Here is a 23,784-nt window from a genome sequence, read left to right as displayed (position 1 = left end):
TTCTAAATTCATAGAACTAAAATATCATCTCAAAAGTATAGTGTTTTTAACATATCATCATATTGAGCATCGTAGGGGTGGATAATAGTGTAAATTAAAAATTCTACAATTAAATTTATGTGTTTAAACAAAAATTACAATAATGTTTTACAAAATTATAGTTTCAACAACATAAGCCTACGATCAAATCGACAAATTCCATCTCTTGTAGGTTAAAACATCGATACAAGAATAGTTTTTTTATGTCATTGCCACAAGAATGAGGAGGATGAAGACAAGATTTTCGATGAAACGGGCAGGTTGGAGGCGAAGGAGAGCGCGTCCATCAGTAGTCTGCCATGATATCTCTAAACAGTTGCTTCCGGGCTGTGATCACAACATGAAAAATGAGCTAAAACGGCATAATTTTCTCATATAAACTCGTGTAAGACTGTCGAATTTGTAGAAATCCGGATTTCAAGCCCTTATTGGTGTTCGGATTGGATGTTCGACCAATCAGACCATCTTACACGAGACATTTCCTCACAGTTCTTGAAAAAAGAATGACTGATAGTGTGAAGTTGTCCATTACCTGGGAGTCCTGTAAACCTCTCATATTGCTCGTAAGCCTGCCCGATGAACATCTCGACTCCTGTCACAATCTTGGATCCCACTTCCTGAGCTTCACGCAGGAGTCGCGTGATTTTGGGAGTGTAGATAGCGTCGAATACCAGCTCATAGTTTCTCAAAGCTTCCTGTTGATGCATTAGACTGTTACACGACTTTATCCGAAGTAAATGGTGAATGTGTGCAGAAGGGATGGATCAAAGAACGCACTGATTCTATGTGGCTCATTTCTTGTAGATACAAGACGCGGTGTTTAGGTTAGGGAAGAAAATAAACAAACCTTGGAGATGGGAGTCTCTTCGATTTTTGGTTGCATCCCAATTGAAGTTGTGTTTGCAAGTATCATCCCGGTCTCCGGATGGAAGCTGTTTAGCTCAGCCAGAGTCAAAGCCTGTCCTCCAACGAGCTCAGCAAGATCTCTAGCTCGATCTTGCAGAAACAGGAGATAAGATGAGACGATAATGACCAGAACTAACGAGGCGATAGAGGTGTTTAGGGCAGAGGAGGAAGCCTAACCATAGCTCCGATTAGCAATCACTACTCTCGCCCCCTTTTCTTTGGCTCCATAGGCGAGCGCCTTGCCCGCTCCTCCAGCGCCAATAACCACAAACAGTTTACCAGCCAGGGGCGACCCGGTATGAGTGGCACCATTTTGAGATCCTGCAAAAAAGAGTAGGCGTCAGACTTCACACCTTTGATTCTTGCAACGGGGTTTGCTCAACGAAGAGGAAACCTTGTAGGCCAATCTCAATCGAAGATATTGCACCGACGTAGTCTGTATTACAGCCAAACAGCTTCCCATCCGGTCGTCTGATGAGGCAATTGACCGCCCCTATCGACTAGAAATGTTCAAGAATTGTTGTTAGACGAAACAACAGAAACACGCAAGCCTTCAAAACATCGATTAACTACCTTTGCAACGGGATCAACTTCATCACAACGGGCAAGTGCTACTTCTTTATGAGGAATGGTACAGCTGTAACAGTTGATAGTACGGTAAATAAGGGGAAGATAGTTCAAATGAAACCAGCCACGAATAGGTTGAGGACTTTACCTAAAACCAGAAAAATCAGGAGAGGAATAGGTATCGAAAAACTTATTAACATCGTCCACCAACAAATGCACAAAAACTCCATTGACCCCATCTTCTTTGAATGCTCTATTATACAGTTTGGGTGATTTGCTATGGCTGACTGGTTTCCCAATGATCCCAAACACCTTAGTGTCTGCGTCGATAGACCTAAAATTGTATAAGCTAATCAACTCATCAATCGTTGGCTGTCCGGGGGCAGACACCTTCCCTTCTTCCAGTGTGCCGAATGTAAGGTATCCACCGAATTTGGGACAGAGTATCCTCGACATGAGTCCTCTCTCTCCCATAACCATAGCAATAATCGGTACCTGACGATGGACAAACTAAATGATAAAGACTGAGAATCTGCTATACTCAAAGCACTTTCATCATAGCGATGTATACCTTAAGTTCAGACAACAGTAGTCGGGCAAGCATAAAATTCTTCGAGGAAAATGGAATATATAAACATTAAGGCAAGTAGGTAAAAGAAAGGAATGGTAAAGCATGTCTCTGAATTTGCAGACATGGAGAAACACACATAATTTTTCAAAGGAACAAAAAACACAAAATATAGACGATCGCATTCTTCTATCCTAAATAGACGACTCTACAGCAAGATGGCAGCAAATGGAAACAAGTTATTCTGGAATATAGCTTCTTGTGAACCTTATGGACTTACTTGAGAATGAATGGTTATTTGAAACACTCGTGCTACATCAGTGATATCTAGTGCTGTCGTAGCAAATTTAACTATGTCTGCTCCAGCTCCTTGTATCCTGGCCACGAGGTTCCCCAGATCCTCAACTGAAGGAGTGTACTCATAATTATGAGAGGAAACTATAATTTTGCACTTTTCCGGTTTATTCCCACTCGTGAAATTCATGAAATCGTGTGCAGCCTTTAAGAGATTGGTCAGCACAAGATAATATTAGAACTGACAAAGAATACATATGCAAAGAAAAATAAAGTCTTGGTTGAATTGACTCAGTAAACTTCCATGAAGTGAGAAACATATGTGTTTTTAGTGTTGTTCGACTAACTATTGTGGCTTCCATGAGACTAATGAAATTAAACTCAGAGTGAAAAAGGTACCTTGAGCTCAATATCAATGTGATCAGCTCCCAACTCCATAGCAAGTTGAAGTGCTTCAAAACGTGAATCTTCATCACCGTTATACTCTCCACCCTCCCATGTTGGTCTACAAGGAAAGCATAAATCACATGCTCAAATATATATACGTTTCGTAGCCACAAGTAAAAACATGATATACAGAATCCACGACTACAAAGAATCAGGCACAATATACATAAATTCTCAAAATGAGTCAAAATGAAACCAAAGATCCCTTTTGGCAAGTTCCATCAAAATCACTTCTTAATGTGAGCTCGGTTGCCTCAAATCATCCACAAGCAATAAAGTATTTCTCTAAGTACTCTAGTTGCTGAATCAAGAAATTCATCTCACTTTATCCTCTCAATAAGTACTTAAAAGAACTCAAACATATAAATGCAATGAAACGGTGAAACCTTATCAATCAAATCAAGAAAATTCCTTTTCACAGATATCCTCATATCCCCAATTTGGCATTACTAAAAAACACATACATTCACTACAAGGCATATCTGATCATGAACCTGTAGGTAAAGAGAGTGGGCAGAGGGCACTGTCTGATCAACACTTCGATATCGGGACGAGGGTCAAGGCTCTTCAAGTGATCCAGCCTAACCTCCACAATATCAGCTCCCTTAAACTTAGCCTTGTGCATCAACTCCACCATTTGATCCACCGTGTCAGCCATTATTGGTGCACAAATCAAGGTTTGATTTTTTCCCATCCCCACGCCCATCTCCATGGGTCTCACACCAGATTCCACAGCCTGAGAATTCCCACAAAATTTTTAATAAAAAACACAATCTTGAATACCTCAAATCTTGAAATTTATCACATCAATCAGTAAAAACTAAAACTTGGGTCTCTATATATCACCTCAATAAACCAAACAAACTAAGGAACTCAAAATTGCAAGATTCACTGTTTCAATCAAAACAAGAAAGTCAACCACCCCTACCAAAAGGGATTAAAATACATTCCAAAAAGAGACGCATAAAAATTCAAAACTCAGCCAATTAAGGGAGAGGAAGAAGTGCTGCTTACGATTTCCATGTGCAGCTCTATTCAAGAGGGGCTGATGGCCCAGCTTCAGTAAAGTTGGTGAGAAAAGATTACGTTTTTGGGGGGTGTTTGTAATATAATAAAGCAATGCAAGCAAGAATTTCAGGTGTAGTGCGTGTGGTGTGTGTAAATAGAGCCGGTGGTTGGGTAAGTGGTGGGGATTGGGTTGTTGGGTAGAGAAATGGTGGCATCTTGGTTGGTGAAAGGGAAAATATGGGTTGACCCGTTTACAGATCCATCTACCCTGACAAAATGGTCCAAATCTCGGGTCACAGTATCCAGCCGCCAGGGCCCACCACTCATTGGATCGGAAAATAAACTTGCTTATCATGCCCATTCATCCACAACCGTGCTCTTGTCAGCGGCAAGGTTGTGGGCCAGGCCCCACTTTTTCTACCTGATCTCTGGCAAGAGCACAACACCCACAGCTGTGCTCGTCCGGACGAGCACAATTAATTTAAAATTCAATTAAACAATAACATTTCAATAATACTAAAATTCATAAAAAAAACCTAAATAATATTACAAATGACAAATAAAATAAAAACGACATAATTAAAATCCTAAAAAATTAAAAATTACATAATTAAAATACTAAAAATTAAAAAAACCACTACGCGTTGCCGAATTTCGCCCACATGTGTTTGATTAGGTCTTCTTGTAGTTGATTGTGGATTCGGGTATCACGCATTGTGTGCCTTGTCTCGATTCTTTGGCCGACCGTCGTATGCTCGCCTCGGCGTGGGGAGACCTCGCTGTTGAGCTTCCGGCTTCGTCCTCGTCGTAGAAGCTAGCCGTCCTCGGCCCTTCGTCGGCTATAATCATGTTGTGTAAGATAATACACGTGAACATGATGTCGGAAATATTATTCACGTACCATAGCCGAGCCGGGGACTTCACAATGTTGAATCGGGCTTGAAGGACCCCGAAAGCTCTTTCGACATCTTTCCGTGCGGACTCTTGACACTGCGCAAAAAGAACCTGTCTCGGGTCGTGCGGGTTGTTGAACGTCTTCACGAAAGTCGACCACCTTGGGTAGATACCATCGGCGAGATAGTAACCCATGTGGTAGCTATTTCCGTTGATGGTGAAGTCGATCGCCAGTGCTACACCATTCATCACATCAGTGAAGAGTGGTGAATAATATAGTACATTCAAGTCGTTGTTGGATCCAGCAACGCCGAAATATGCATGCCAAATCCATAGGCGGTAGTCGGCGACCGCCTCAAGGATAAGCGTTGGGCCGCCGCCTTTGTGACCGCTCAAGTGTTGCCCCCTCCAAGCAGTCGGGCAATTCTTCCACCTCCAATGCATGCAGTCAATGCTGCCAAGCATTCCGGGAAAGCCATGGACTAATTCGTGAAGACGAAGCAACCGTTGACAATCATCAGTGGTGGGTGCCCGAAGGAATTCATCCCCGAAAGCTGAACGAACGCCATCGCAAAAATTCTTTAGACAAAGGACTCCAGTGGACTCACCGATATGCAAATACTCGTCGAGGATGTCGGCCGTTTGCCCAGTAGCGAGTTGTCGGATGGCACACGTACACTTCTGCAACGACGTGATACTTTGCCGGCCGGCTGCATCTGGACCTGTTTGGAAGAATTCAACACGTGCGGACAATGTGTTGACAATTCGCATGAACAAGCGCTTTAACATGCGAAAACGGCGCCTGAAGTAATCTGACGGAAACCGCGGCTGGTCGGCAAAGTAGTCGGCAACGAGCCTTTCGTGGGCTCCCTCCCGGTCACGATGAATGTAGCGCCGATTTGATCTGGTTCGTTGAGGAGGAGGAGCGGGGGTATTCGTCGCGACATATGCTTCGTAAGCGGCACGATGTTGTTCGTAGTATTCTTGTTCTTCGCGTTCCGCTTCCGCCATAATATGGGTGAAATCCATTTGAGGTTTTGAATGAGGGATGAATGTGTTGATAGTTTGTATGAGAATTAAGAATGAGAGATGAATGGGAGATGAATTGATGTGATAAATGGATGATGAATGTGTGTATTTATAGATGATTTTGGGAGGAAAAATAAAAAAAATTCAGAAAAAATGGGAAAAAAACGGCCATATTTTTGAGATTTGGAAAAAAAAATTTAATCATTTTATATAATTTAAAAATGATTTTTAAAATAAAAAATAATAATTCAAAGGCAACGGCTATGCCGTTGCCCAATCATAAGCCGCCACATCGCCTGCTCGCTGGCACGGCGCGAGCGCAGCGGCGACGGACCTCGTCCTCGCCGCTGGCACGGACGGCGGCCTTCACTCCCACCACCGTTGTGGATGCTCTTAGAGCATCCACAACCGTGCTCTTGCCAGCGGCACGGTTGTGGGCCCTGCCCCACTTTTTCTGCCTGCTCTCTGGGAAGAGCACAACACCCACAGTTGTGCTCTTCCGCAAGGACGAGCACAATTAATTTAAAATTCAATTAAACAATAACATTTCCATAATAATAAAATTCATTAAAAAAACCTAAATAAAATTACAAATGACAAATAAAATAAAAACGACATAATTAAAATCCTAAAAATTAAAAATTACACAATTAAAATACTAAAAATTTAAAAAACACTACTCGTTGCCGAATTTCGCCCACATGTGGTTGATTAGGTCTTCTTGTAACTGAATGTAGGTTCGAGTATCGCGCATTGTATGCCTTGTCTCGATCCTCTGGCCAACCGTCGTATGCTCACCTGGGCGTGGGGGAGACCTCGCTGTTGAGCTTCCGGCTTCATCCTCGTCGTAGAAGCTAGCCGCCCTCGGCCCTTCGTCGGCTATAATCATGTTGTGTAAGATAATACACGTGAACATGATGTCGGCGATATTATTCACGTACCACAGCCGAGCCGGGGCCTTCACTATGTTGAATCGGGCTTGAAGGACCCCGAAGGCTCTTTCGACGTCTTTCCGCGCGGACTCTTGACGCTGCGCAAAAAGAACCCGTCTCGGGTTGTGCGGGTTGTGGAGCGTCTTCACGAACGTCGACCACCTTGGGTAGATACCATCGGCGAGATAGTAACCCATGTGGTATGTATTTCCGTTGATGGTGAAGTCGATCGCCGGTGCTACACCATTCATCACATCATTGAAGAATGGTGAAGAATAGAGCACGTTCAAGTCGTTGTTGGCTTCGGCAACGCCAAAATATGCATGTCAAATCCATAGGCGGTAGTCGGCGACCGCCTCAAGGATAAGTGTTGGGCCGCCGCCTTTGTGACCGCTTAAGTGTTGCCCCCTCCAAGCATTCGGGCAATTCTTCCACCTCCAATGCATGCAGTCAATGCTGCCAAGCATTCCGGGGAAGCCATGGACTGATTCGTGAAGACGAAGCAACCGTTGACAATCATCGGTGCTGGGTGCCCGAAGGAATTCATCCCCGAAAGCTGAACGAACGCCCTCGCAAAAATTCTTTAGACAAAGGATTCCAGTGGACTCACTGATATGCAAATACTCGTCGAAGATGTCGGCCGTTTGCCCAGTAGCGAGTTGTCGGATGGCACACGTACAGTTCTGCAACGGCGTGATACTTTGCCGGCCGGCTGCATCTGGACCTGTTTGGAAGAATTCAACACGTGCGGACAATGTGTTGACAATTCGCATGAACAAGCGCTTTGACATGCGAAAACGGCGCCTAAAGTAATCTGCCGGGAACCGCGGCTGGTCGGCAAAGTAGTCGGCAATGAGCCTTTCGTGGGCTCCCTCCCAGTCACGATGGATGTAGAGGCGATTTGATCTAGTTCGTTGAGGAGGAGGAGCGGGGGTATTCGTCGCGACATATGCTCCGTAAGCGGCACGATGTTGTTCGTAGTATTCTTGTTCTTCGCGCTCCGCTTCCGCCATAATATGGGTGAAATCCATTTGAGGTTTTGAGTGAGGGATGAATGTGTTGATAGTTTGTATGAGAATTATGAATGAGAGATGAATGAGAGATGATTTGATGTGATAAATGGATGATGAATGTGTGTATTTATAGATGTTTTGAGGGGAAAAAAAATAAAAAAATTCAAAAAAATTCAGAAAAAACGGGGAAAAAACGGCCATATTTTTTGGATTTGGAAAATATTTTTTTTTATTTTTTATCATTATTTACAATTAAATACCGATTTTTAAGTAAATCCCGTGCCGCCACCGTTGCGGATGCTCTTAGGCGAACAAATATTTCAGTTAAATCCTCATTAAATCTAAAATTAAACATAATTCCTAAAAAAATTTAGATAAATGCCATCGTTCATCAAAGACGGCGTAGATATTGTTTTTCGTTTCTATTCCTGTTTCTTTACTAAATCCAAACTAGTAGTACTAGACTGATGAATTATTTTGTGAACACTCCATATAGAACTGCAATTTGGTAGTACTAATTTGGATTTGTTATTGTACTTTTAACTGGGCATTATTTTGATTTTGGATTTGGAATGTAAGGTCATATGTCCACTTTACGTGGTTGGAATTATAAATTTGATTTCATATTAAACTGCGAATATTTGTATCAAACTCATCATTAATTTTTACTAATTTATTCCAAATAGAGCTTGTACTACCAATATATATATATATATATATATATATATATAGGGTTTTGATCTATGCAAAACTAGATTTAAATACAGAAACGCAGAACAATATCATAATTAGGTCACTTTTAGGTCATAATTAGGTAATTTTTAGGTCATGCTAACAAAGCATGACCTAAAACGATCTTAGCATGACATTAAACTCAAATATTATAATATGACCTAAAATTGCTTAATTATGACCTTCTGTGTTTTTGGTTAATTATTGACCATTAGATCATCTAATCCTAGGGCCAAGATTTGGTCTGCATTTCTGGATTTAAACACATACTTATTTTGATCATCTCCCTCTATATATATATATATATATATATATATATATATATATATATATATATATATATATATTCAATATTTTAACTTCTTTTTTTGCTCTGAAATTAATCCCATGACCTCCAATATTGTTTTAGACTATTCCTATTAAGATCACTCATTCAGGATCGAGACCAACAATATACTAGTAATAATTTTCGTTTCTTCATTTGTACTAAAACCTTAACCAACAATACAATATTCTCTTTTGTCTCAGAGTCATATTTTATCATTTCAATCTATTTCACAATAAGAGTCACATTTCACTTTTTACCATAATGGTAAGTAAATCTCACATTCCACTAACTCACTTCACTCACACTTTATTATAAAATCAATATAAAAAAAAATAAGTCTCATATTCTACTAACTTTTCCAACCCACTTTTTTAGTTTTCTTAAAACTCGTGCTTACCTCTCCGCCCAGCCTCGGGTTCTTGCTTGTCATTAAGTGGATTGAAAGTGGTAGACATGGACGGACCACAACCAGTTGTAAAAACGGTCGGGAATTGTGTATTGATAGTTAAGATCCGATTTTTTTAAGTGAAAGGCTAGGCATGATGGGCTCCATAACTCCATCACAAATGTTTTTAAATTGAAATTGGAAGAGACAGTTGTGCATAAAGAAAGAGGAGGCTACGATTTATTGTAATATCCAAACTTTTCTCATACCATGACGATGATGATTCAAATATAATGCCATTTATTTATGTGAACATAATAATAACAGGCACGAAAATAATAAGATGCTGATTTTTTCTTTGGCAAATTTTAAAATATTAAACGAAACACTATTCGAATCTAAAGGGGCTAACAAAAAACATTAGTTTGTGCTTCAATGAAATGAAAACAATTCATAAGGCACAATGAGGATGGCAAAAATCTAACTCCCACCATCATCAAAATGCATAGGCTCAAAATACATGTATGCTTGGATGATCAAACACAAATTTATGACGATGCCGACGACGGAATATCTGGATAAGCAGACGGCTACGATTGCATTGCATAAAATCCTTACGACAAGCCTTTATTTAGATTATAGGAACAGTCTACGTAACACAGTATAGTGTCTACTCGCACGAAACCAAGGTCAAGGATATAATCTATAGAGAAGTAGTGGCCACGACAGGGTGTATTTAGCCTCCGGGCAGGTGTGCTCAGCCTTGCAGGCCGATGATACCTGCATAACATGGTTATTACTGTAAGTATGGAGCCGATGCAGCTATCTTATACTATCGGTTATGTAATCTGAACACATTGTATGTAGCAATAGTAGGAGTGACATAGAAAATTGTAATAATGGAGTGCTCATTTCAGTTGGAAGAAGCTCGGCCAGAAAGGAGTTCGGTAAGCTCGGCTTACCGAGCTGGAACTAGCTTGGAACTAGCAGAAGAAGAAGGAAGCTCGGCTTTGAGCGCGGCTTTGAGTTCGGCTTTGAGCCGAGAAGACAGTTGGTCTTGAGCCGAGAAGCAAAGGAGTTCGGTTTGTGTACCGAGAAAGGAGTTCGGTTTATGAACCGAGAAGGGAGCTCGGTTGTGAGCCGAAGAGAGTGCTCGGTTGTGAGCCGAAAAGAAAGTTCGGTCTTGAGTCAAGAATAGAGTTCGTCTTGAGCCGGGAAAAGAAGAAGCAACAGTTCGGGCTTGAACCGAGAAGGAAGTTCGGCCTAGAGAAACTAGCCGTTGGTGCAGCAGTTAGTTAGCCGAGATGTAGCAGTTATTCTTCTTGCTTTCTTGATTCTTCTTGTAGTTAGTTAGTAGCAGTTGCTACTTGATTGTAGAGCTTTAAATAGCTCAAAACCATGTACGTAGTTAGTAGTGAAAATCAATAAAGAGTTTTCAAGTTTTCTCTCCAAGATTACCATCTTCGATACTCTAAGTGTGAGTGTGTGTTCTTCTGCATTGTGAGTGATCATACAACTGTGAGTGTGTGTGTGATTCACCTGAGTGTGTGAAAGTCTTGTGCGTATTGAATCCCAACAAGTGGCGCCGTCTGTGGGAAGATGGCAGCAAGGCTTGATGCAGAAAAGTTCACAGGCAAGAATGATTATAGCCTGTGGAAGATGAAGATGAAGGCGGTCTTGATTCAACAAGGCTTGGCCGCAGTTCTTGCAAATACAGAAGAGAAAGGAAAGGCTCCAATGCTTGATGATAAAGCTCAGGCAAAGATGGAGGAGATGCAGCTCAAGGCACATTCTGCAGTGATTCTGTGCCTTGGAGATAAGGTCTTGAGGGAAGTTCAAGAAGCCAAGACTGCGGTGGAGATCTTGAACAGGTTAGATGAAGTGTACCTGGCAAAATCTTTGGCTAACCGGCTGTATCTCAAGAAGAGGCTCTATGCCTATAGTTTTTCTGGTGAAAAATCTATCATAGAGCAGTTGGAGGAGTTCAATAAGATCATTGATGATCTGGGCTCTGTGGATGTTAAAATTTCAGATGAAGACAAGGCCATTCTTACATTGAATGCCTTGCCTAGCTCGTATGACCAGTTGAGTGATGCAATTATCTATGGCAGAGATAAGGCTATCACCTATGCAGAAGTCTACTCGGCCTTGATGGCTAAGGAACTCCAGAAGACTACCAGCAGAAGCTCTGCAAGCTCCAATGTTCAAACTGCAGAGGCCTTGAATGTGAAGAAGTTCAAAAAGCAGAACTTCAAGAAAAAGTTTGAGGGCTCTAAACCCTCAAGTTCTGATGCTCAGAAGGAAACCAGAGCATGTTTTTGGTGCAAGAAACCAGGGCACTTGAAGAAGGACTGCCATGCCTGGAAGAGAAAACTAGCCTCTGAGGGCCACAACACTTCTGATTGTGTAGAGAGTACTGATCCCCCTGCTCAACTCATGAATGTAAGTGATAATGGGATCAGTCACAGGTGGATAATGGACTCAGGGTGCAGCTTCCATATGTGCCCCAACAAATCTTGGTTTCATGATCTTCAGGAAGCATCAGGGACTGTAGTTCTTGGAAATAACCATGTGTGTCAGATCAAAGGGATAGGGAAAGTGAAGCTAAGTTTGCAAGATGGCTCTATAAAGATCCTAACTGGGGTGAGGTATATTCCGGAAGTGAAAAGAAATCTCATCTCATTAGGAATGCTGGAGGAGAAAGGGTTCACCATATTGATGAGTCAGGGAAAGATGCTTGTGAAATCTGGGAATGCAGTGATGATGGAGGCTGACAGAGAGCACATTCTCTATTATCTGAAGGCTAAGGCTGTTGATGGAGAAAGCAATGCAGTGTCAGATGATTCCATAATGCTATGGCACAAGAGATTGGGCCATCCAGCAGAAGGAAGCTTGAAAGAACTCATCAAGAAGGGCCTGATCTCTGGAGATTTCAACAAGATGGACCCCTGTGAGCAGTGTATACTTGGAAAAGCAAAGAAGGCACCCTATCCTACAGGTATTCACTCTTCTACAGCCCCATTAGACTACATACATAGTGATCTTTGGGGCCCTTCACCTGTAAGCTCAATTGGTGGTGGGAAATACTACCTTGCTATTATTGATGACTACACTAGGAAACTGTGGGTGTATATACTGAAAGAAAAATCAGAGACATTCACAAAATTCAAGATATGGTGTAAAGAGGTGGAGCTAGAGAAGGGAAGGAGTGTTAAATGCCTAAGAACTGACAATGGCTTGGAATTCTTGTCTACTGAGTTTGATCTGTTTTGCAAAGAGAAGGGGATGAAGAGGCACCGCACTGTTCCTGGTAACCCCCAGCAAAATGGTGTTGTGGAGAGGATGAATAGGACTATCCTAGAGAGAGTAAGGTGCTTGTTACTCAGTTCTGGTCTGAGCAACAGATTTTGGGGAGAGGCTGTGTATACAGCAGCCTATCTCATAAATAAGTGTCCATCTACTGCCCTTAAGTCTGAGACTCCTGATTACATGTGGTATGGAGCCCATAGTGACTACTCAAAATACAAGGTGTTTGGGTGTGCAGCCTATGCTCATGCTAGGCAAAGTAAGCTTGAGGCTAGGGCTCTAAAATGCATATTGCTGGGGTATCAGAGGGGTGTTAAGGGGTATAGGCTCTGGTGCATTGAGCCTGGTAGGCAGAAGGTGGTGGTGAGTAGGGATGTTGTGTTCTTGGAGGATCAGATGCCATACTTAAAAAGGAAGCTGGACTCCAATGAAATTGAGAGTGATTTCCTCAAGGTGGAGCCAGTGGGACTTTGCCAAGGAGCAGGTGGAGCCTCTGACTCAGAAAGTGAGTCTGAACCAGAGGATGATGGTGCTCTAGCTCGAGGTAGAAAAATTGATGAGCCTACAACAGACTCTGCCAGAGAGTACCAGATAGCAAGAGATAGAGGCAGAAGAAATACAAGACCACCTGAAAGGTTCTCTGATGTGGTCTACTATGCACTTTGTGCTGCTGAGGGCATTGATATTGCAGATCCTCTCACATATAAAGAAGCCATGAAGAGTAAAGACAGAGAAAGGTGGATTGAAGCCATGAATGAGGAAATGGAATCTTTACTCAAGAACAAAACATGGATCTTGGTGGATAAATCCAGACTGACTACAGATGGAAAAGAAAGGAGGCTGATCAGTTGTAAGTGGTTGTTTAAGAAAAGATTGAGACCACTGATAAAGATAGAATCAGGTTCAAGGCAAGGCTGGTGGCTAGGGGCTTCACACAGCAGGATGGAATCGATTTCAATGAAGTGTTTGCTCCTGTTGTTAAGCACACTTCTATTAGGATCTTGTTGGCAGTTGTGAACCAGCTAGACTGGGAGCTACAACAGCTTGATGTGAAGACAGCCTTCCTCAATGGGGATCTAGAGGAGACTATCTTTATGGAACAGCCAGAGGGCTTTGTGAAGACTGGAGAAGAAGGTAAGGTGTGCCTGCTACAGAAAAGTCTTTATGGACTTAAGCAAAGTCCTAGACAGTGGAATAAGAAGTTTGATGCACAGATGAAGAAGATTGGCTTCTCCAAGTCAGAATATGATGATTGTATTTACATCAAGAAGGCAGGCAGGACTCCCATTGCCTACCTATTACTCTATGTGGATGATATGCTACTTGCAGGCCCTTCTATGACAGAAATTCAGAAAGTTAAACAAGATCTGAAGTCGAGCTTTGAAATGAAGGATCTAGGAGAGTCAAGGAAGATCCTAGGCATACATATTCAGAGAGATAGAGGCTGCAAGAAGCTGTGGATGCTGCAAACTGATTATATTGACAAAGTTATGCAGAGATTCAGAATGGAGAATGCTAAACCTGCCTCAACACCCTTGTCCCAGAGTTTCAGATTATCAAAGGAACAAGCTCCTAAAACTAAGCAAGAGGCTGATGAGATGGAGGCTATCCCTTATGCTAGTGTTGTTGGGAGTATCATGTACACTATGATTTGTACAAGACCAGATCTTGCTCATGCTATCTCAGTGACTAGCAGATACATGGCAGACCCGGGGAAGGAGCATTGGAATGCTCTTAAATGGATATTGAGGTACATGAAGTCAACTAAGGACTGGGGGATTGTGTTCAGTGGCTGGGAAGGTGGATCTGAGGAGGTTGTGCAGGGGTATTGTGATGCAGACTATGCTGCAAATCTGGACACCAGAAAGTCTCAAACAGGTTATGTGTTCACCATGTTTGGAACTGTGATCAGTTGGAAATCAGGTCTGCAGAGTGTAGTTGCTCTCTCAACTACAGAATCAGAGTATATAGCTCTCACTGCAGCTGTACAGGAAAGCTTTTGGATCCAGGGAGTAATTTCTGATTTTGGTTTTGACCAAGAAACAATGGTGATTCATTGTGACAGCAGCTCAGCTATATGCTTGGCTAAACATCCGGGTTTCCATGAGAGGAGCAAGCATATAGACATAAAGTTGCACTTTATTAGAGATGAGATTGAAAGGGGAAGGGTGAAGGTGGTTAAGATTAACACCTTGCACAATCCGGCAGATATGCTAACTAAATCTCTAAGTAGAGACAAGTTTGATCATTGCAAGAAGTTGATCAATGTTTGTGCAAGAACTGAGATGAGCCCTCAGGTGGAGAATTGTAATAATGGAGTGCTCATTTCAGTTGGAAGAAGCTCGGCCAGAAAGGAGTTCGGTAAGCTCGGCTTACCGAGCTGGAACTAGCTTGGAACTAGCAGAAGAAGAAGGAAGCTCGGCTTTGAGCGCGGCTTTGAGTTCGGCTTTGAGCCGAGAAGACAGTTGGTCTTGAGCCGAGAAGCAAAGGAGTTCGGTTTGTGTACCGAGAAAGGAGTTCGGTTTATGAACCGAGAAGGGAGCTCGGTTGTGAGCCGAAGAGAGTGCTCGGTTGTGAGCCGAAAAGAAAGTTCGGTCTTGAGTCAAGAATAGAGTTCGTCTTGAGCCGGGAAAAGAAGAAGCAACAGTTCGGGCTTGAACCGAGAAGGAAGTTCGGCCTAGAGAAACTAGCCGTTGGTGCAGCAGTTAGTTAGCCGAGATGTAGCAGTTATTCTTCTTGCTTTCTTGATTCTTCTTGTAGTTAGTTAGTAGCAGTTGCTACTTGATTGTAGAGCTTTAAATAGCTCAAAACCATGTACGTAGTTAGTAGTGAAAATCAATAAAGAGTTTTCAAGTTTTCTCTCCAAGATTACCATCTTCGATACTCTAAGTGTGAGTGTGTGTTCTTCTGCATTGTGAGTGATCATACAACTGTGAGTGTGTGTGTGATTCACCTGAGTGTGTGAAAGTCTTGTGCGTATTGAATCCCATAGAAAATGTTTATATTTACAATGGTCGAAAACTAAGGTCTTAGATTAATTTTTAAGAGTGATATTCTGCTATCAGAACTTAACAATTACAGATCAGAATTTTGTGTTCCTTACCACAAGCAACTCTTCCACCAGCATTTCCAGTGGCCTTGCTAAGTTCATGTCCACCTGCAGCAAAAAAACGAAGGAGACGGACCACAAGATGATGCAAGTGAGTTCACATATTAGTTGCAACTTGCAACAACATATAGTTATCTAAAATAGTTTAAAAAGAAGCAAGAAAATCGGATATAAATAGTTTGCGATTAACATAATAAAAGCAACAGTCCTGGTGATGCCACCACCATACATCTAAAGGCTCCAAGTTTTCTATGATAGTTTTAAATGGCTAAGGAAACCGGAGGTCAGTAGCTTATGACTTGGATACGAAAGCTCTAATGCCAGTTTAGTTAGAAACAGAAACGGAGACGACTGACCTCTTCCAAGATCATCAGGATCAGTATGGACAACTATAGCCCTCCCAACAATGGAATGTGGTCCCGAAAGGGGTATCTGCAAAAAAAAATAAAAAAAGCTTCTCATAGTCGAGCCATAAAGGCATTTCAAGAAAGCTTAGGAAATGGGCAGAGAGGAAACCAACCTGCTTGTCAACGATGGTGAGAGTAACGGTACCTGAGGCATTCAGGATAGACGAACATTATGGCATAAATTCTCACTTAGGAAGCAAACAGATAAAAATTCTACTTTGGTCAGATACAGAGGAATTGGTGATGTTTCAAATTAATCTAGTTACCGTCGTCTTCAGCTGTGATGTTGCCAAGATCACCAGCGTGTCGAATCTCATCATCAGGAGCACCATGATCCTTGGCAGTTGGATTGAAATGAGGCCCTACACATTGAAAACCACCACAAATATGAATATCAAAGTTCCAATTCTCCAGGGTTGAAATAACCACATCACGTTAGTCAGTAAACTGAATTGCGCATACTCGTTAGTCAGTAAAAAGAAACAGAAGAATATGAGAGAAATTACCAGTCGACATGCAACCATTGGTCGTGTCACCAAGGGCGTGTACATGAAGGCCATGGAGCCCAGGCTTAAGGCCGGAGATATTTCCAGTTACGTTCGTGGGGCCTGTAGCACGAAGGAAACAATAGCAAAAGTTCCTATGAGAAACTTCACTAGCAATTATCTACACATTATTATTTGATGTAAAGTGAAAAATACCATCTCCTTCCTGTGTGAAGTAGATGGTGCCCTTGACACCCTCATTGCTGCTAAGCACTGCAACTGCCTTGGCCATGGTTTCGTGTGTTCTGCAAAATCAACAAGACAATCTTACTACCCTACCCTATACTTGAAGGTGATGAAACAAAATGGAAGTGTAATTGCAGATCAAGAATCATTATGCAACAATAGTTTTTTCCCAGAAAATAAGACAGGAAGTGAATAAAAATCTGATTATTTCTCATTTATTCAGCAATTCAAAGCACTTCAAAAGGGGTGGAAATTTCATTCAAAGGGACTGACATGCAACCATACTTTGAAATTGAAACCAAATCTAACTCCAAGAAACATATAATCAAGTCTATAGACAGCTCCAAAATCAGCTTAAAGTGTTTGATTTTAACCGATTTAAAGAGAGCAAAAAAGGAATACCTCAGACTCAGAGCAACCCCTGCACCGTTTGCTGCATGAAAGTAGTAGACTCTAGTAGTGAAAATGCTAGTACACCTACTAGAGTTGGATTTTAAGGAGGAGTTGTTTTTGTTTTTCTCTTTTCCTCATATTTTTTAAAAGATCAAACAACGTGCAGATCATTCAAAAATTGAGACACGTGTAAGCCATTCAAGAATTCGACGTTTTTTATTTGTATGCAAGTAATTTATGGAGTATCATTTTTTTTAATGATAAATGACAGTTTTTGGAATACAAACCAAAATATTGTACTAGAAATTCTATAATAAATAAATTGCACTGGGTTTTGGTTGAATAACATGAATACAAACCAAAATATTGCTCTAGAAATTCAATATAATCATCAACATTTCACTGGTTAATTACATATCCCTAACAGCATGCCTTCCCAACAATCTATAAACACTTAAATATCAAAGTAAATTATCTATAAATACTTAAAAATTAAACAACTGGAGTATTACAAATGAACACAACAAATTTATATACAGAAAAAAAATCTCACTAAGTCGCTTCTGAATCATGAAGAATCCAATTCCTCTGAAATCCCCCCTTGTGATCTCGTACACCGTTACGGATGGGAATCGTGAAGAAGAAATCCGAATCCGAGCCCAGAGCTAATTAATTAGCTTTAATTTCTGCATCAAATAGTCGATTACAATCGCCACGGATCATTCTAAACGAAGCATACGCCGCAGAGATCTCGTCGCCCCATCATCGAACGCGCCTCTCATGCCGGCGAAGGTAGGCCGCGGCAAGCATCGTGGAGACGGCGACGAACCAAACCCTGCTCCGGCGTAAACGTTCACCATCGGCGGCGGCGCCGCGCGTACCTCCCTCGTAACCACTAATTCCGAGTCAGATCGTGCGCGGGGCGACCTCGCTGCCGAATCTAGCGGATTTGAGTCTCCGATTCTGTTAGCGATCGAATTTAGGGATTCGCCTCTTCTCAATAAGGTCACCTTCCCAACGGCGGGGTCGCGCCTCCGCCGCGCATCGCCACCTTGATTCGGTTTCCGCGGCTTCTTCTCCTGCTTGGGGGAAGGCCTCCGCTGGAGATTCTGATTGGAGGCTAAACTAGTGGATGCGCCGCTAGCCGGGGAAATTTTCCGGCGGGGACACGACGTCGTGTGCACGCGGAATCGGTGAACCAGCGCATCTTGTGGCCGTAGAATCTCCGTCGCCATCTAGAATTGGAAAGAATTTATATTCTTGAAATCGGGAAAAATCTTCGAGTAATGAATGGGGAATTTGGAAAACAGGATTAGGGAAAATTGAGAGATCTGCAACTTGTTCCTCGATAACGAGGAGACCCCTCTCTTTTCCTTTATAAATTCCCGTTGAAGGAGCTGCTGCTTTGTGAGAGTTTTGGATATAAGGATTGACCGCTATATGTAGGAAGCTAGAGACAGAATTTTGATGTGTAACACAGAATTTTCTATAATACAGTATGTTAATAAAACTTTCCTTTGTTGTGAAAAGGATAAAGGACTGTTAACAAATTTTAAAGTACCATTTCCCAGATCTAGTTTTACGATAATTTGATTTCACTATTTTAAGTAATATATTCACATTAGCATAAATCCATTAACAATTAATGTCTATAATTGTGGAGTGTATATTTTATAACTGAATCCTGTACAAGGTTAAATAATTTTTGTTTAATATAATACTTATGGAAATTTAAATATTTAACGCAAGGTTAATTATTCTTAAAATATTTTGTATCTTTAAATTAAAACTACATTCATATAATGAGTACACTGTGGTGGCGTTCGGTTGCCATGACTAATATCATGAGACTATACATCTAGGATTAAGTTGTGAGATTATTTTAGTTGGAGGGGAGGCTATGACTAATTATCATGAGACAATCCATCTAAGATTAAGTTGAAGGGTTCAATCTTATGAACCAAACATGTCACATATTTAATCATGAGATTTAATCTTGCCACCCGAACACCCCGGTACATATTATTGGAATCTTGAATAGTATAATACTTCAATTATTTCCGTGATTATAAGACGATATATTGAAGCGTTAGAAAATAGATAAGGTTTAAAGTCAGATTAATTAAATCAGAAAATAACAGAATTGCTAATTAAACTAAAAATCACTAACCATAAATATGCTTGGAATGGTATTTTAACCTAGTTTTTAAAATCTTGTTTTGAGAAAGTATGGCGGTGTATGTGAGAAATCACCTAAATCATTGTAGTAAATTGGTAATCCCAAACGGAGCTGTGTAAGTCGGTCATGGACGTGGCCGCGGGGAACGCGTTATTATCGAATAAAGAAGGTGGCTAGAAGGTGGCGTAGCTCAGTTGGCAACGGAGGGTCAGATCTTGCTGCAATGAGCTTGGGTTCAAATCTCACTGTTGTCGTGTAGTTGCTTCCATCTCTCAAGCACAAGTGTGAGGCCTTGGGAGATGGGCTTCTGGCAGCCAGTGGGTTAAGGTCTCCCCCTTAACGGGCTATTACGTACCCCAATTGAACCCCCTCACATGATATGAGGTCGAAGTGTGGGGGCCGCCAAAGCGACCGAATCGCCCTTTGATGCAATAAACTAAATAATTTTAAGAAGAATTAAAAGAAATGGACCAATCGTGTTTGACCGAGGTCCGAGCTTCACGTGGGGCCGCCACTAATTGATTCCAACGGCGTATTGTGGTCCACGTTGGGTTCAACTAACGCCGTCTATTCATCCCTCACTTCTCTATCCTTCTCGTCGTACGGGAAAATAACCTTTTAAAATGCTATTTTATCAAAAATAAACAATAAAAAAAATGAATGTACTCCACTACTGGATTATCTGATATACTACTACTAGTATAAAATAAAATTGATATTATAAACAATAAATTATACTAGTGATAAAATATGTCAAAACTAGCCGATCTACGTGAATTACACAATGACGAAATAATATTAGAACGAAAATGAAAGAATATTAACTATGCTGCTCTACAAAATATAAAATTTTATACGTTTAATGTAATATCCCGCTACATGGTTTTGGATTAAATATTATCTTTCCATACGAAGTAGTTAAAAGAAATGTCTCAAACTTCATGATAGTATAAAGAAGTGTTGTTTATAAGAAAACAAGAATATATAAGAAAAACTGTGAAAAACTTATGATTTGGAAATTTATGTTTATCACCTAAAAGATTCCTATAGTGTCCGAGACGGGTCAAAAGGGGCATTCTGGTGTGGGAGGAGGGGTGAGACTCAGCCAGACCGTGCCAGCTATGTCCACAAGCTCGGCCATGGGCTGAGACGTGCCCGGCCATCGTGCTAGGCCGTCGAGCCATCGTGTCAGGCCATCGAGCCATCGTACTAGGCCGTCGAGCCATCGTGCCAGGCCGTCGAGCCATCATGCAAGGCCATAGAGCCATCGTGCCATCATACCAAGCCATCGTGTCAGGCCATCGAACCATCGTGCTAGGCCGTCGAGCCATCCTGCAAGGCCATAGAGCCAACGTGCAAGGCCATAGAGCCAACGTGCAAGGCCATAGAGCCAACGTGCAAGGCCATAAAGCCATCGTGCCATCGTACCAAGCCACCGTGCCATCGTACCAAGCCATCGTGCCAGCGTACCAAGCCATCGTGCCAGGGTACCAAGCCATCGTGCAAGGCCATCGTGCCATCGTACCAAGCCATCATGCCAGGGTACCAGGCCATCGTGCAAGGCCATAGAGCCATCGTTTCAGGCCATAGAGCCATCGTGCAAGGCCGTCGTGCCATCGTGCCAGGCCATAGAGCCATCGTGTCAGGACATCGAGCTATCATGCAAGTCCATCGTGCCATTGTGCAAGACCACCGTGCCATTGTGTTAGGCCATCGTACTATCATGCAAGATCATCGTGCCATCGTGCAAGGTAACTGAGATTTGTACTAGTCCCTTGGGCCATTTTTCCAGTATTGCTAAGCCCCAACCATATGATTTGTGAAAGATATGCGATTAAAAGAAAAGTTCAGGAGTCAAGCATAGACGGATGTGAGAAAAGATGAGATATTGATACTTAGTACATGCAAATGATTTATTTGATGTGACCCTGCCCTACATGAGCTCTACAATTTACATGATTTGCATAATATGTTTTATATTTGAGTAATACATGAGTAATCAAGATGACAGAATACGTGAAACTCGGTGTACAGTACCTCGGGTGTTACATTTAATACTTTGAAAATTGAGACTAGAATAAATTTCCGAGATTAAAGGTATCCATGATTGTCACATCTCTTAACCGTCGATTATCTACAATATTTATATACTCGTTCGTCTCATAGAAATAGACCATTTGGAAAAGATTAAGTTTTAATACGGAATATATAATTAGTATAGTAAGAAAGAAGAAAAAAAAGTAATTAAAATAGTATATTGGATGTTGACACTTGTAAATGATAAAGCAAAAAAAAGGAATAAAGTTTCTATAAATGGATATTGGAGCATTTTTAAGGACGGATGAAAAATGAAATTCTACTTATTTCTATGGAAAGGAAATGGAAAGGAAGGACTAGATTTTTATCTAATTTCTTATATAAAACATATAACCACAACCCATGATAATTTCTATCAATTACTTATGACTCCCATCTTTTAAAATTTATACACTTATTTATTTATTTTTCTTTCTTTTTTTTATATTATAAGTGTTCTAAATCCGTCGTTAACGGAATTCGACTAATCTTATTCCACCGTTTTGCAAATTAAGACTAAAAAACTCTGACAGTTGAGGTGTTTAAATTCATGACATAAAGGTCATCATAGTTCACCGCTGGTTGGCACAACCGTTGGTAATTTGTATTATTTCTATTGATTGTAGTAGTAGAAGAAAACTGTAAATCATCACATTTATATCAAACTAATATTTGGTGTGAATATCTAACCATATGTTTTGGGCTCACCAACAAACATGCATATTTATTTGGCCAATATCATATTTTGCTCCGACACAAACCAAATTGTACACAAATTATAATCTTAATTAATACTATGTTCTAAACTTCTAATCAGTTTTTATTTATACGAATTCTTAATCCAACAAAACAAATTAATTAAAATTAAACAAATACTTTTATATCTCGAAATGTAACACTGATCAGTGATCATTATTTAATTATCATTAATTTTTCGTTATTTGGATTTTTCCAATTTTTTTGTGTTACATTTTGCATAATGGGCTATCCAAAATACCTAAAATTCAATGGGCTATTCAAGTACTTTGAAAATCCAACCATATTATATAAATAATTAAAATTTTTGACTTGTAAACTACATGTATAGTTCCGTCCCCATTTATATATTTGGTTGGTTAATATTTATCTTTGATATTTTAATTATACTATAATTTTAAAATTTTAATTAAGTGATTCCAATTTTTTAAAGTTATTTATTTTAGTTTTATATATAAAGCAATAAGGATATCAAATGTAAATTCTAAATATTGTACAAACTCCAAAGTCCAAACTATGATCTGTACCGTTAGAAAATATCAACAGATGACAAAATACCAGCAATAGAAAATGTTGACACTGTGTTGACATATTTTGTTACTGGTATTTTGCTATATGTTACTTTTTAACGGTCTAGATCATATTTTGAAGTTTGTATAATATTTAGAGTTTGCATTTTAACACTACCCGCAAGCGGTATGTATAAATAGTTCCTAAATTATTGAGATTGCATACACATGGAATATATCACAAATTAAATACTCAACTATTTGTGATATACTCCGTTTGTTATTATTATCATGTCCTATGTACAATATTCAAGTTTTTTTGTACTAATTTTTTTTCTTTTTGTCAAACTACATTAAATAATATTGTCATATTTATTTGTACTTAATCTTAATATTCTCTATCATAATTGCAAATTTGCATACACCTGTTATTTGGTGAGTAGAGTTGTGATGAATTGAGATTTTTTAACCTAATTGGGAATTGAGATGCATTATTAGCCACTCATTTTTCTTAAATGAGTGGTCCAGAATTTGCCAAATGGAAAATATTTTTAGATGAATTAATTATAAAAGAGCAGAATGGTAATTTCATGGTACATTTTATTCAATAAGTATTTTTTTTAATTTTATTTTTTAATTTGTTTAAAGTTTTTTAATTTTTGATCAGCTATATATACAATTCATGTCAACTACACAAATATAATGTCAACTATGTGTACAATCCATGTCAACTATATATGCAATTCATGTCAACTACACACATATAATGTCAACTACATATACAATTCATGTCAACTATACACATATAATGTCAACTATAAGTTGTTAACATTTGATGTGCAGGCTATTGGCGATAATACCCCCAAGTTGACGTAATCTACTTGCAGTTGGCATTTTGAAAATGTTGTAGATGAGTGAATGAAAATGCATCTCAATTCTCAATTAAACTAAAAAATCTCAACCTTACAGAGCCCTGGTGGTGAGTATATAAATTATACAAATGCAATACACCCAAATCATTATCGTATGTAAATGGTAATATGATTTCCTAAAATGAATTAAAGGGCTAGTCGCGTGTTAATTCATTATGATTCACGACACTCTTCAAATGATATATGAAGAACACAACGAATCCAAGTTTATTTGTTGAATTTTTGGAGACAAATCAGCCCCACA

The 23,784-nt window shown here is 40.2% G+C and overlaps 2 protein-coding genes across 4 annotated transcripts; both read right to left on the bottom strand.

The window, feature by feature from the left end:
- Positions 1-90: 90 nt before the first annotated feature.
- On the bottom strand, positions 91-4,042 carry LOC121770871 (bifunctional 3-dehydroquinate dehydratase/shikimate dehydrogenase, chloroplastic-like). Of its 3 annotated transcripts, none has more exons than XM_042167655.1 (11): positions 3,836-4,042; positions 3,316-3,557; positions 2,774-2,879; positions 2,361-2,579; positions 1,661-2,022; positions 1,519-1,582; positions 1,340-1,445; positions 1,123-1,266; positions 887-1,035; positions 572-734; positions 91-366 (listed from the first exon to the last, which is right to left on the bottom strand). In XM_042167655.1, the coding sequence occupies exons 1-11, from the start codon at positions 3,842-3,844 to the stop codon at positions 326-328; spliced, it is 1,605 nt and encodes a 534-aa protein (XP_042023589.1). In that variant the 5' UTR covers positions 3,845-4,042; the 3' UTR covers positions 91-325. The 3 variants fall into 3 exon arrangements, with proteins under 3 accessions (XP_042023589.1, XP_042023590.1, XP_042023591.1); XM_042167656.1 differs by having other exon boundaries at positions 1,661-2,007; positions 3,836-4,041; XM_042167657.1 differs by lacking the exon at positions 3,836-4,042 and adding an exon at positions 3,668-3,807.
- Positions 4,043-9,501: 5,459 nt separating this feature from the next.
- LOC121772767 (superoxide dismutase [Cu-Zn]-like) lies at positions 9,502-17,193 on the bottom strand. Its single transcript, XM_042169984.1, has 8 exons — positions 17,098-17,193; positions 16,666-16,754; positions 16,471-16,572; positions 16,231-16,326; positions 16,078-16,109; positions 15,914-15,989; positions 15,552-15,605; positions 9,502-9,922 (listed from the first exon to the last, which is right to left on the bottom strand). The coding sequence occupies exons 2-8, from the start codon at positions 16,739-16,741 to the stop codon at positions 9,900-9,902; spliced, it is 459 nt and encodes a 152-aa protein (XP_042025918.1). The 5' UTR covers positions 16,742-16,754; positions 17,098-17,193; the 3' UTR covers positions 9,502-9,899.
- Positions 17,194-23,784: the final 6,591 nt, after the last annotated feature.

The sequence above is a fragment of the Salvia splendens genome, chromosome 16 (genome assembly GCF_004379255.2).
Source record: "Salvia splendens isolate huo1 chromosome 16, SspV2, whole genome shotgun sequence".
NCBI lineage: Eukaryota > Viridiplantae > Streptophyta > Magnoliopsida > Lamiales > Lamiaceae > Salvia > Salvia splendens.
This window is presented reverse-complemented; position numbering and strand designations above follow the sequence as displayed.

Bases quoted from the DNA above. Each gene is read 5' to 3' on its own strand.
- LOC121770871 (XM_042167655.1), bottom strand. The intron at 1,583-1,660 runs GTAAAGTCCTCA...CAACTGTTACAG, and splicing joins CCTGATTTTTCTGGTTTTAG to CTGTACCATTCCTCATAAAG. The intron at 735-886 runs GTTTGTTTATTT...ATGCATCAACAG, and splicing joins AAGAGACTCCCATCTCCAAG to GAAGCTTTGAGAAACTATGA.
- LOC121772767 (XM_042169984.1), bottom strand. From the start codon at position 16,741: ATGGCCAAGGCAGTTGCAGTGCTTAGCAGCAATGAGGGTGTCAAGGGC. The intron at 15,990-16,077 runs GTTGGTTTCCTC...TTTTTTTTGCAG, and splicing joins TCACCATCGTTGACAAGCAG to ATACCCCTTTCGGGACCACA. The intron at 9,923-15,551 runs GTAAGGAACACA...CATGTTATGCAG, and splicing joins TGGTGGAAGAGTTGCTTGTG to GTATCATCGGCCTGCAAGGC.